The sequence below is a fragment of the Clavelina lepadiformis genome, chromosome 6, assembly GCF_947623445.1.
Source record: "Clavelina lepadiformis chromosome 6, kaClaLepa1.1, whole genome shotgun sequence".
NCBI classification, from domain to species: domain Eukaryota; kingdom Metazoa; phylum Chordata; class Ascidiacea; order Aplousobranchia; family Clavelinidae; genus Clavelina; species Clavelina lepadiformis.
The window spans coordinates 16,932,248-16,944,739 of NC_135245.1; the positions used below are offsets into that span (position 1 = coordinate 16,932,248).

The window sequence follows — 12,492 nt, forward strand, 5'->3', positions numbered from 1 at the left end:
GTGGTTTCATTATTATGTAGCAAATATGGTGAACATTTTTTTTTAATGGTATGTGGTGAAAAATGATTTTATTTTGAAATGAATGTAGCAGAGTTCGAGTAACTGCGTAACGATTCGGGTTTCATTGCTTTTATCTGATATTTTAGTGATTCTAACGAATCAGATATTCTTGTATCAATCGTTCATGGAGCCATAGTGTCAGATAAAAGTAAGATATCAGAAGAATTGGTGCAATCCATACAGACTGCTTTAAGTAAACATGAGAGATCAAATGCTTCTGAGGCCGAAAATGCTTCTGGTGAACCTTCTTTATTGAAACACCAGGCAATAACTCGTGAATATGTAAGTATTTTTCAAACGCTTGTTTTGTTCTTGAAGATTTCAGTAAACACATAGTAATTTTTATAAAATAGAATAAATTTGCTAAAGCATTTTAAATAGTATGATAATGCTAGAAATTGCCAGGAGCATATAACTTTTTAGGTTACTTTTTTGTCTTTAAGTTATATGCTGGAACGCTTTTAAGAATTTTGTTTTCGATTAAGCTTGAGTTGTAAGTTTGTACATGTTATGTAAAAAACAAAGATGTTTAAACAAATGTAATAAGGAAATATGCTGCATTTAAGTGAAATTTTTTGATTAGCTTTGTTGTTACATACTGTCCTGTATTCATTTACGACCATTGATTTTTTTTCATATTTCATGGTTACGTCTTAATTCATGAAACACGTTTCTTTAACAAGATTGTTTCTGTAAATGAATGATTTATGAGCCTTTCTGCATTAGTGGTGTTATTAGCAACTACTCGGTACTTAAATTCAGCTTTCTTTCTACCGAAAATTAAATTATTGAATTTTTAGATAAGTTTTAAATTGGATTTATTTATGAATATAAGACCATCAATACATTAGAACTAGTAACGTAGGTGTTACTAGAAGCAGTAACAATTTTTGTTAGCTACAGCTCTAATGCTTTCAACAAACCACCTCAACCAATCAGACTTTTAAGCTTGTATTTTTTGTCTCTGGTCAGGATCCTCCTGTGGAAATCTCAGATGAAGAATATGTAGATTCCACCAGTGAACCGCTTCAGGTAATTTTCATGGAAACTAAATCGATTTGTATACATACAATTTTTCTGAGCAACGGTTTAATTGCGCTTAACTTTAATGGCTTGATTAAGAACGAATTTGCCTGTTTTATCATTCCAGAATAAGACACTTGGTCAAGCAAAGGCTGAAGGCTATGAAGTGTTGCATGATTCTGAGGTACCAGTATATGCAATTCGTGTTTGTGCTTGAAAGGAATTTGTGACTTTATTTAGCATTTCTGCTTTTGACATTTTAGTTCGAAATGTCTCAACCACTTGATTACTATCAGAGTTCTACATGGCAGCATAAATCTGAGGTATGTTTTCAGGGATAAAACTTGGTAAACTTGGTGTTATTTTGATTTCATTACATACTTAATGAGTTGCTGTTATGCAGTCTTGTCAGAAAAGGAAGTTTTGTAATGTAAATTTTGTACCAGAGACGATACTGTTACCAAATTTTGTTACATCTACCGTAGTGATTGCAACAAAAATACATTAAGCTTTTATGCATTCCTATTGTGATATGATAACAAAAGACAATAAAGTGTTGTATTATCTTATGAATGCGAAACAATCTCATCCACAAGTTGAATTTCATTACTGAATTTTTGTTTTATTTAAAAAACATTTTTCGCAGTCATTTAAAAATGTTTGGCTGGATTTGATTTTATCCGTAGGTTGGTCATGTGGCACATGCAGTGTCTTACGCAACACACTCATTTGCAGCTGTCCAACAAAAATTCTTTTTTGCTTCAAAGGCAAAATGAATAATGGTGCTATTCAACAAAGAAAAAACTAGTGTGACTCATGCCGATAAAGGTGGTTTATTAAATTGTTAAAAATACAAGCACCAACGATGAACTTTATTGCTTTGATACAGGTTACATAAATGTAATGTTATCTTGTGATTCAGTTAATATAAAGTTAAAATGGACAGTTTGTGATTGATTTATGACACTGGTCTAATTTTAGCTCTTTTGTGTAAAAAACACAATAGCTACATGAATATAGATGGTATAAAGCTCATGTCAAAAATACTTCTTAATCTCAAAAAGTATGCCAAAAATTTCTGAAGGTGTGATTCCAGTCTGCAGAATCATTACGACGTGATAAAATGGAACAACGATAATCAAGAAATGATAAATAATCAGCATTGTCCGAGTTATAATTGAGCACGGTGAGGTCACACAAAACCTGGATTATTTCTGTCTGCCGTCCTAATTCACTGAAGAAATTCGGGCTCAGTCAGCAAGTTTATTCGAAAGTAGAACGTGCTCGCGAGCAGTGGACAGTTAGAAGTAGAAAAAGGCAGAGAAGGCTGTACTTTAAGGATGTTTTTCTTACTAATAAATGAACGATTTATATTTTATGTGTATTATATGTCAATTGACGCACTTGATCGTTCTAGGTACTTTAAAAGCGCGGTTGTTCTATTGTTAAATAGATTATTTTAATTTTGAAGGTTCCTCAAATGCCCACCAAAGATGAAGAGGTAAACACCTATTCTGCTAAGGTGAAAGGTGAGCTAATCTTGCCTTTGTTTAGGTATTAAAAATTTGTCACACCTCCCAAACAATATATAGTTTTTCAACTACTACCTTTCCTTTGGTATGAGTCATAAAAATTTTTAATTCTGACATTTGTACGCATGGATTGTTTGCATTTTATTTCTTGTAACTTCTTTAGGTGGGAAAGCTTCTGGTGTAAAATGTGCAAAACCGGTTCGGCAAGCTGATATTAAAATGAGTGAACCAAGATCGATGAATGATTTTAAAAAAGATTTGAACGATTACCAGAAACTTGCCCAGCAAAGTATAATTAATTTGACTGTCTCTTGTAATTAGAACAAATTTACTTTGTACAGAAATGCAATTTGAGCAGAATGAGTAATAATAACATCTATTAAATATTCGGTACTACGACACTTTATCGAACGACAATTAATCGAACCGACAGATAATAATTAATCGAACGACAGTTAATCGAACTGACAGTTGATCAAACGATAATTAATCGAACCGACAGTTGATCGAACGATAATTAATCGAACCGACAGTTGATCAAACCGACAGTTGATTGAACGACAAACTTTGACAATAGCTTCAAGCAAGATTTATGATATCACACTGATGAATTATATTATAGGTGTAACATCTTAAGCCTCGGTGTCATTTTAAGCCTTGGATCTTAATTGCGTGTTTTTCAAACATTGAGACAATAAGCCATTGTGATGTGCGGTCTTTGTAATGGTGTGCATTAATGAATTGTGATGTATATATCATAAAGTTGACGATTTATATTTTATATCCATATTTTATATCTATATTTTATATCATAAAGTTGACGATTTATACTTATATCTATATTTTGTATTTGTATCATAAAGTTGACGATTTCGCATGGCGGGCCGGCCGCCGGCCCTAAACATATTAATAAGTTATCACAAAAAATACGGCCCGCCGTTTCTTATTGAGTTTCAAACTGCAGTGTTTGCACTGTTTGAAAAAATTGTGGTATTGTTACGCTGCGCCCCCCCCCTGTGCGGAAAACCAGTTGGACTGCGAGAAGAGAACCAAAGAGAATAGTTAGTCAAGTTATTGGTGTGTACATGAGTAATACGCTTCAATGCGGAGAGAGAGCAAAATTATATAAATATCACAATATCTCAAAAATTACAAAATCCAACTTTATCATACAAACATGGACAGATAGCTGAACATTTTTTATGAAAAGTCACCAAATTTCAATTTTCTACAGCAAATAATGCAACTGTACGCCACGTTTAGCCATGACTGTGTGCGGGAGAAGCAACAGTCGATTCGATCAACTGTCGGTTCGATCAACTGTCGGTTCGATCAACTGTCGGTTCAATCAGCTGTCGTTCGATAAAGTGTCGTTCGATAAACTGTTTTCGATTAAGTGTCGCGTCACAAAATATTCTGTGTTGTATGAAATGTTACTTAAATGTTAAAGTAAGCTTCAAATTAAAAGTATAACTAAAGACAGGTTGCTAAGTATGTAAATTAAATTGTTTGATAATAACTGTGATTGTTGCTGAATGAAATTTAATAAATTCCAAAATTGTATTTTTTGATGTGTTACATATGAAAGTACTTTTTGTTATATTCATCTTTATTGCTAATTGTATAGGGCAATGTTATTGGACATTTAATATTTTACAGATAAATACATGCTGGAGTTTCGGGCAAAAATTTATGGAAAATGCCTTTTACCAGAAAATTCAACTTTGTGTGTTTACACTGTTAAAAATAAAACATTTCATCCAATGTGTCTAGATGAAGAGTATGTACACAGTGGGAATGCTAATATACAAAATCTGCATATGTGATACATTTTCTTATAGATAAATAATTTTGTTGTATATTGGCTCCAGTAAGTAAGTAATCTTACAATACTATATACATTGGCTTAGAACGAACACATACATATTTATGTTGGAAATGCCAAGTCATGTTGGGACGGGACTTTACAAATATTGCTACTTCCACCAAAATTTGATAGTTTGGGAGAATCTTCCGACAAACCACTCTTTTTATGATTATTGCAATCGTAGTTTTAACATTCGCTATGGTAAGAAAAAGACTTAGAGTATTAAAAAATCTTTAACCTTAGTTGACTCCACAACCTTATAATAGTGTTTGCAATAGTCAAATTGTTTTTTTTTGTGTTCATGTATGAATGTGCGTTAAACATTTTTTTTAACACTCTACACATTTCCATTGCACTATGATCTATTCAGGTTTTAGTTGCTATTTGTGGGGTTTGTGATTGTCAAAGCATAATAATGTGGCCAGGTTATGAAACTTTCTACTATAATGTAAAAATTGCTGGCATAAACTCAATAAGTTTTGTTTCTAAACATGACATATTTTTTAAACCTCTACAAGTTTTTTTTTCAAACTAACTATGGTAACCTTAAAAAGCCTGAAGCTAACAACCAATAGAGCTTTTTATTTTGCAGACCAAAAGGATTGCGGACATGCTATTATGTTTGATGCTGTAGTTGTGGACCATGGCATGGATTTTCACACATATGAAAGTGTATATCAAAAGAGTTTTGAAGATTTCTTACCGTTGTGTTCCAACCTTCAGCTGGAAAAGGACTACCAACAGGGTCATGACATAATCTCCCTTTATGATATATTTTTGCAACTGTTTGTTGCATCTGTGGAAGGCATGAATATTAGGTTGGATGGCTCTTTTTGTCCAATCAAAATAGCTGTGGGAAAGAAGGTAAAATTTCTTCATTTTTTAAGATTTAAGGTAAGGTATTTTGCATTGAAAAAAATAGAAGTAAATTTTCAAAAATTTTAGCTTGATTTTGGTTATCGAGTTTGAATTGCCATATTTCAGCAATGGGATTAATTTAAGGCACTTTCTTTAGCTACATATGCAGAAGATATCTAAGACATCTTTGCTTGACGATAGTGTTGTGCTGTTTGAACTATCTTGCTAAAATGGTCAATAATAAAATGCAGTGCTGTCAATATGCTACTTTACCGAATACGTGTAAATCATTTTGTTACAAAGTTATTCAAAATGTAAAATCATAAAGTAGCCAATGTTTAAATTTTGGTAAAACAAGTTTTCTTTTTTGTTTTAGGATATTTCTCTGTTAAATTACGTTCAACAAACAGTTGTATCAATGACAAAACTGCAAAATGATACAGGTCATATAAAAAGAATTTTGGCAATGTTAGCTTTAGCTTGTGCTATGGAGAAGAAGGAAATATCATTTTCTGGTGAAGCCATTAAAGTTTGCTTTTGCAATGGCTTAAGTTTGCATGACATAACTTCAAAGCATCAGTCGCTTTTGCTAACTCATCTTCCCAAATTGTTGCACCACATGCATCAACATAAAATGTAAGTATGTTTTTTGAATATAACGAAAGATGAAATTGTATAAAAGTCACATTATTTCAAGTTTTTCAAAGTTGTTAGAACTGGATACAAATATTTTTAAACATGACACTGCACTTTGCCTTGGCATTTTTTTGACACGTTAAGTTGTCCATACAACTTAAACCTAAAAAACGTTTTCTAGTATGAATGTGAACACTTTTTATAACGTAATGTTTAATGTTTTTGTCAAATATCGAGCCAATAAGCACTTATGGTTCCGTAGTCAGTCAAAAATTGCTTAAGGTGGAGTAGTAGTAACAAAAATAAAATATGGAGTTTAGCAGAGTTGAGTAAATGAGCTTTCACTGCTTTTAATGTGCACAATTTTGAGTTATAGTTTATGTGTTTTAATACATTTATTTTGTTGTTTAGGATTACTCGATCATACAGTCAGAAATCCATTTTTTCTGAGATCTTCCAGCATCTTTCCAACGTACCAGAATGTATTCTTTTCTTTCCACTCTATGGTCTTATTCAAACTGTCATGGCTGATCATTTTAAAGTACACCTACATCAGGTTGACTGGAAAAAATTGCGGATTGAGCTCAGAAAAGAATATTATCAAAAGTACGTGAAGTACCAAAACGTGTTTTTGCCTGAAAAATTTATTCGCTTTTTTGATAACATGCATAATCTTCAGGTCTGTCAAAAATATGGCAGAAAAAATTGTTCACCTAGCTGAAAGATTTCCTGCAGTGTGCAAAAATTATGCAGAAGTTGTGTCTGTTGATACAACCGCAGCTTTACTGAATGAAGGCAGTCAATATACAGCTATCTTTGACTTCAATGCTATTATGAACAAGTTGTTATATTTCTGGAATGAGCTGACAAAAAATCCTCCCACTGCAGTATGTAGTTAGCTTTTATGTGATTTTAGTTTATTCTCTCAGATGTTTTAAGAAATTTAATGAAACAAGTTATTTTTATGATTACAAAACTGAAATTGTAGCAGAACAATGTGTATTCTTTCAATTTAGTTTCTACCATGTAATAAAATCATTAATTGCTTTATTATAGCTTTAAAAATTTCTTGTCGAATAGTGTAGTTTGTACCAAAAGTGTGATGTTGAGTGGTAAAGTACAATTTTACCTTTAAAACATGAGGTAAGGTCCGAAACATGTCAGTATTTAATAAAATATGAAGTTCTCTGCAGTTGTCATTCTTGCAACAATTTGGTAAAATAAAACAATGTCAACAAATACCAAATTATAAAGCATAACTTCTTGAGAAAGTTCCAGCAATAAATGTGGTAACCCAAAGTTCAGTGCAGTATGCCGTATTAACTTAGCTCACAACTGATTATTACATGTAGAAGCTGGGTGAAAATGTTGCAGTTGTCTTGTCAAGTAACTTGCTTCGTCATTTGGAACAGAAGATAAAGTCTGTCAATGATGAAACGTAAGGTTTTATTAAGTCATATTTTTTATTGCGTATTTAGCATCAACTAGTTTACTTTTTGTGCCCAAAAGTATACAAACAAATTAATTGACAATTTTGCATTGTTTTTTTGTCAGTTACCAACTATTTGTGGTCGTCATTAATATCAAATGGTCTTTCTGTTTAAAGTGACATTGTTGGTATGGTTGATGAATCAAAGACCTGGTTAAAAGGAGCAGAAACCTTGCTGGCACGGATCAAAAAGCATGTTGCTCAGGAAAAAGAATTTAATATTAGATGCATTCTGTTTACCATGGCTGTAATGGAAGCAATATTGGATCTGGCTTCATGTATAATACAGGTACATTTTACATAATATGTGAAGGCTGCAATTTCAAACTACAGTAGTTTTTTTCCGTTGTTCCCACTAGTGCAGAGACAAGCAACTAGTGGATCGTGATTACAAGCCTTTTTGTTAGTTGATTGCTTGCCTTTCCTCTAGCAATCAAAACTGCACCAGGTAGACGAGGTGCTGTCAATGTTTGTTTGTTCATACTTGAATTTACCATCTACTTTTACATTTATTACATCACAGTTAGCCTTGTGTATGTTTTTCAACTTTGCACTAAAGTTGTACAGTTGCAATATTAGGATACCAAATGCAAGGCAGAGACATAGTAGTAGTTGGTATCATTGAGGCGGTCTTGTCCTTTCGAGCAAAATTCAAAAATTGTAGCTCTCAGCTTGTTAAGGTTGTAGTAAAGCACTTCAGCTGGATAAAACAGCATGTTGAAGATTTTTATGATGCAGAAATTAACTTTCTTCACTAAAGGGAGGTTGTAGATGCCATCAAATCACATTTTGTAAGTCAATTTTCTGAATTTAAGGAGGCGTACCGGTTTTGAAAAGGTCAATTTCCTTTTTTGTTCCTTTATGCAATAAAATTACTAAAAATGGAATTTCTTAAAAATCACTCCATGGGGCCCGATGAAATTCTGCATTCAACTAGGCTTCCCTGAGATTAACCCAATATTGAAATATGGCATCAATCACGTATCTCTTCCTCCCGTTACATAAAAGCAAGGTGAAAAGTAGATTTTTGGACCTAAAGACATTTCCTACTTTTTCATGCCAATTTCTGGTTGTCACAAAAAACTTGTGAGCACGACCTGGAACTTTGCATCCAGCCACCTGCTATGGAAAGTCCTATGCTAAAAAGGAGCACCAACCATGCTGCCCTCTAGTTAGTCTAAACATGTTATTTAAAGCCTTACATAACAGTTTAACAAAATCAGAGAAATATTATATTTTGATCCATATGCCGCCTTAAGAGACCACTTGCTTCATTGCATCATTGTTGCTGACTTTGTTTTCAGTAGCTGACATAAAAAGTTTGATAAACATTATCTCATTCCCCTTTTGCATGAAAGAAACTGATGTGATGAATAGAATTATTATTTTGCAAAAATCTTTGCTTTGCAAGCCCAAAAATGACCCATACGTGGGGAAACCTGTGAGAAGTGCATGTTTGAGAAAAGGGGTGTTATGTCTTTGTAATCCACCTACCTACTGTATGTGAGTCATCTTTTGCAGACATACAGTTGATCAAGTAAAAACTGAAAACCAAACTAACTGATGTTTGCTGGGAAGATAGCATTATGGTTGCTATCACATTTTCTACTTTGACTAGCGACGTCTAGAAACTCATTGAGCGACTGTTTCTTTCATACAATGTATGAATTTTTGCTAGTAGTTTGATATTATTTCTGACTTTTTGACTAAAACGTTGTAACTTTCAGCTTGAGGTTTTACATATAGAAAAAATTTTTCATTTTGTGAAATCAATGATTCCTTCTATTTACAAGTAATGCACTTATACGTGCTATACTGTGACAAACCAGCACCAATTGCCTTCAGTTAAATTTGAAAGTTGGACACCTTGTGTTCCCAGTGCATAGACAACATGCAGAACTCGTATAATGTTTACTGTTTGACGCCCCAAGATCGATCGCAGCCCATCAGCTTGCTTTTGGGTCGATCGACATGGTCAAAAGGTTGTCCATTCCTGCTTAAGTGTTTTTAGGTACTAGTAAAATAACTTACAAAATGATTAGTTTACTAGTATTTTTTGCGTTTATGTCTATTTTATTTCAGATTTTTCTGTTTTTAGTTGTGTAGATTAGTGAAAACGTATGTTTTGTATTATGTATACATTGTACATCATGCACAAAATAATGTAAATTGTTATTAAAATACATTAATGGCTAACTACAGTAATACATGCACATTTTCTGAAACCGAACTTTGTTAAGTTATAAATTTTGTAACAGAAAAGTGAAGTATATGATTTGAAGCAACATTCTGCAACATTCCAAAACCAATTACTGTATTCTGTTGAACAGCTTGTGAATACAAGTGGGTATTCATTATCTGCACATGATGTGGAGGTATGCATTCACATATGTATTGAAATTATTATAAGTATTTATTGTGTGACCTACACATGTTGCTCAGTTGAAAATGTATTTAACGTTTTTAGTTTGTATTTGGCTATTTGCCCTTTCTTTGTCTCAAAAAGCATGTTACTGCTGTTACCTTTGTATATTATGTTCTTAAGTATTTGTAGTAAACTCAAAATTCACCGTATGTTTTAAGTTCTGGAACTGCCTGTGCAATATAAAATGGCATGATGACAACTTCAAAGAAACTTGGGTCAAGGCCTGTCAGCAAGCTATGATAACATCTATTCCTCAAGTAATCTATTTATATTTTTTGATTATTTCTATTTAATTTGGCCAAACGTTACTATTAGTTATTAGATCAAAGATTATTAAGATTATTATTAAGATTAGATCAAAGATCAAAGATACAGTATTTCAGAACACTATAATCTACAATTTTATGCTAGATCTTCAACTTGTCCTGAATGATTAAAAATTTGTAATATGTGACCTTGATGACCAGAGGATGGTACCTACTAGGTATCAAAGAATGAATAACTGTAAATGGCCTAAGTCTTAATGGATTATGTACGCATCTTTCCAAAATATGTTTCATATAAATTCATTTTGCTAAAACAGTAGGTAGTTACAGAAATTGTAGTTCTAGATAGTAAAATTTTAGGGCAGTGGTTCCTTTAGTATAGGTTGTGACCCAAACAAGAATTCAAAAAATGGGTCATGCTGAGGCAATACAAACCTGAGTCTTGAAGGTAAAAAATGGGTTGTGATATATACTTTCAACATTTCCTTTTTCCACTTTCATGTTTCAAGAAATGTGCATGACACATACGGTAGACTGAATTATTACATCGTAGACATTTCATCCTTGAATTTTAACAGCTGGCTATTTCACAAGTTCACAAGTCAAGATTAATCGATTACGGTACAGTAAAGTTAAATTTTACTGCTTACTTATAATCAGTTAGCTTATTGTTTTACTGCGTTTTGTTAAATGGTTAATTGAAGTAGAATGTTAAAAGATTATTAGTTGTGATGCAATGCTGAATAGTTTTATGTTGATGAAAATATTAATTTAACCAATAGCACAAGTAAATAAATAGGAAATAAATATAGGACGGTGGAGTCAAAATACATTTTGTTATAGTGTGTGGGCCACACTACCCTTGCTTGTCTGTGTCCGTCTGTAGCGTAGGTGCTTTACAAAAGAGTAGATTCATGACATCAAAAGCAAACTTAGCAACTTACTGGTAAAAATCATCCACACAATCTACATTTTTTCATGTTAAAATATGCTGCTTGAGGCTAGGGTTGCTAGATATTCACCAAACTCAGATTTGGGTAGTGCACGAAAAAGTTTGGGAGCCGCTACTTTAGATTATACAACATGCATGTGATTTAAGAATACCTTTATAGCATACATAATTTTGTGATTTGTGCAGTACCTAAGATACATGAAACTGGTGTTGGAAATGTAAACTTTGTTTTTTATAATTCTCTGTCTTACTTTGAATACCTTACCTTAATAAAGCTAAACAGTCTGCTTGCCTCCATTTTTATTTGCAAAACTTTCTCTGATATTGTTTGAAGCATGCAGTAATATGAACTTACAGTTTTGTTGTTTTTAAGGACAACTTTAGCCGTATCATATTTTTATAATACATCACGAAGAAAATATTTTCTTTTTTCACAGTATGTACGAACAGATTTTTGAGAACAGATACGGCTAACTGAATTCAAAATTAGAACTTTAATTTTTTTTAAATGCATTTTTCACAAAATAGTTGTGTTTGCCATGATTTATTGTTTGCGATTATTCGTGTTTGGTTTTTAGAAATTCAAGAGAAAAGCAAAGGCGATGCTGGAGTTTTATGCAGAAGATTTTGACGACATGAAGCCACATCCTTGTGTTTCCGAGTGTTTCATGGATGTTGTAACAGCACATGTGGAAGATAGCTTGGAAGTAAAGGTATAGTTGTTGTATTTGATATTCTTGTGAGAAATTGACTATTTGTTGCTTTTTTACATTTTAGCATGTAATGAAACAGTCTTACAACATTTAAATACAATCTTTATTGTGGCATAGTTTTTACGTGTTTAATTTCATTATGTATGTAACAATTTAATAATGTTTCGTTTAAATTGGTAATTTCCATAGAAGTATGGGATTTTAATTTTTAGGGCTCAAAGTCTATCATTGATACTTTTCGTAATATGGTACCTGGAACGTCTGTGCTTAAAGTTTGTATGAGAATCTTCGAAAAACAGTGGACAAAATTTCTGAAAAAAGCTCAAGCAAAAAGTCAAGAAGAAAAATTTCTGGAATTTTCCTTAAAATGGAATCCTCTTCCTATGTTCATTCGCATTTTAAGTATATTATTTTCATTGCTTACACGTTTGGTAGCTTTAATTCTTGGTGGTTGTAACGCCAGATGTAGGTTATTCTTGATTCTTGTGATTATGCCAAGAAAAACTGCACTTGCACCACAATAATTCTTCTACGCAAGGAAACTTCTATAATTTGCAGTTTACTACAAATGCAGTTAGTTGATGTAATTAATTACATCATTGTAACTATTCTCATTAAAGAATAAAGTAGGGTGCTTGAGTTTTATCTTAGCGGTTTACTTCTTAAAGATC

The 12,492-nt window shown here is 32.6% G+C and overlaps 1 protein-coding gene across 2 annotated transcripts in view; it reads left to right on the forward strand.

Annotated features, from left to right (window-relative positions):
* LOC143461760 (E3 ubiquitin-protein ligase rnf213-alpha-like) overlaps window positions 1-12,492 on the forward strand; it is a 40,559-nt gene that overhangs the window by 4,216 nt on the left and 23,851 nt on the right. The window contains exons 8-25 of one of the 2 annotated variants that reach the window (XM_076959622.1): window positions 147-342; window positions 1,033-1,092; window positions 1,211-1,267; window positions 1,347-1,406; window positions 2,555-2,612; window positions 2,779-2,904; window positions 4,275-4,395; window positions 4,526-4,683; window positions 5,075-5,346; window positions 5,717-5,976; window positions 6,388-6,582; window positions 6,656-6,863; window positions 7,329-7,414; window positions 7,583-7,754; window positions 9,724-9,840; window positions 10,049-10,147; window positions 11,687-11,821; window positions 12,034-12,223. In XM_076959622.1, coding sequence (XP_076815737.1) covers window positions 147-342; window positions 1,033-1,092; window positions 1,211-1,267; window positions 1,347-1,406; window positions 2,555-2,612; window positions 2,779-2,904; window positions 4,275-4,395; window positions 4,526-4,683; window positions 5,075-5,346; window positions 5,717-5,976; window positions 6,388-6,582; window positions 6,656-6,863; window positions 7,329-7,414; window positions 7,583-7,754; window positions 9,724-9,840; window positions 10,049-10,147; window positions 11,687-11,821; window positions 12,034-12,223 — 2,570 coding nt within the window. The remainder of the gene's footprint in view (window positions 1-146; window positions 343-1,032; window positions 1,093-1,210; window positions 1,268-1,346; window positions 1,407-2,554; window positions 2,613-2,778; window positions 2,905-4,274; window positions 4,396-4,525; window positions 4,684-5,074; window positions 5,347-5,716; window positions 5,977-6,387; window positions 6,583-6,655; window positions 6,864-7,328; window positions 7,415-7,582; window positions 7,755-9,723; window positions 9,841-10,048; window positions 10,148-11,686; window positions 11,822-12,033; window positions 12,224-12,492) is intronic. The other variant, XM_076959623.1, reaches the window with a different exon arrangement.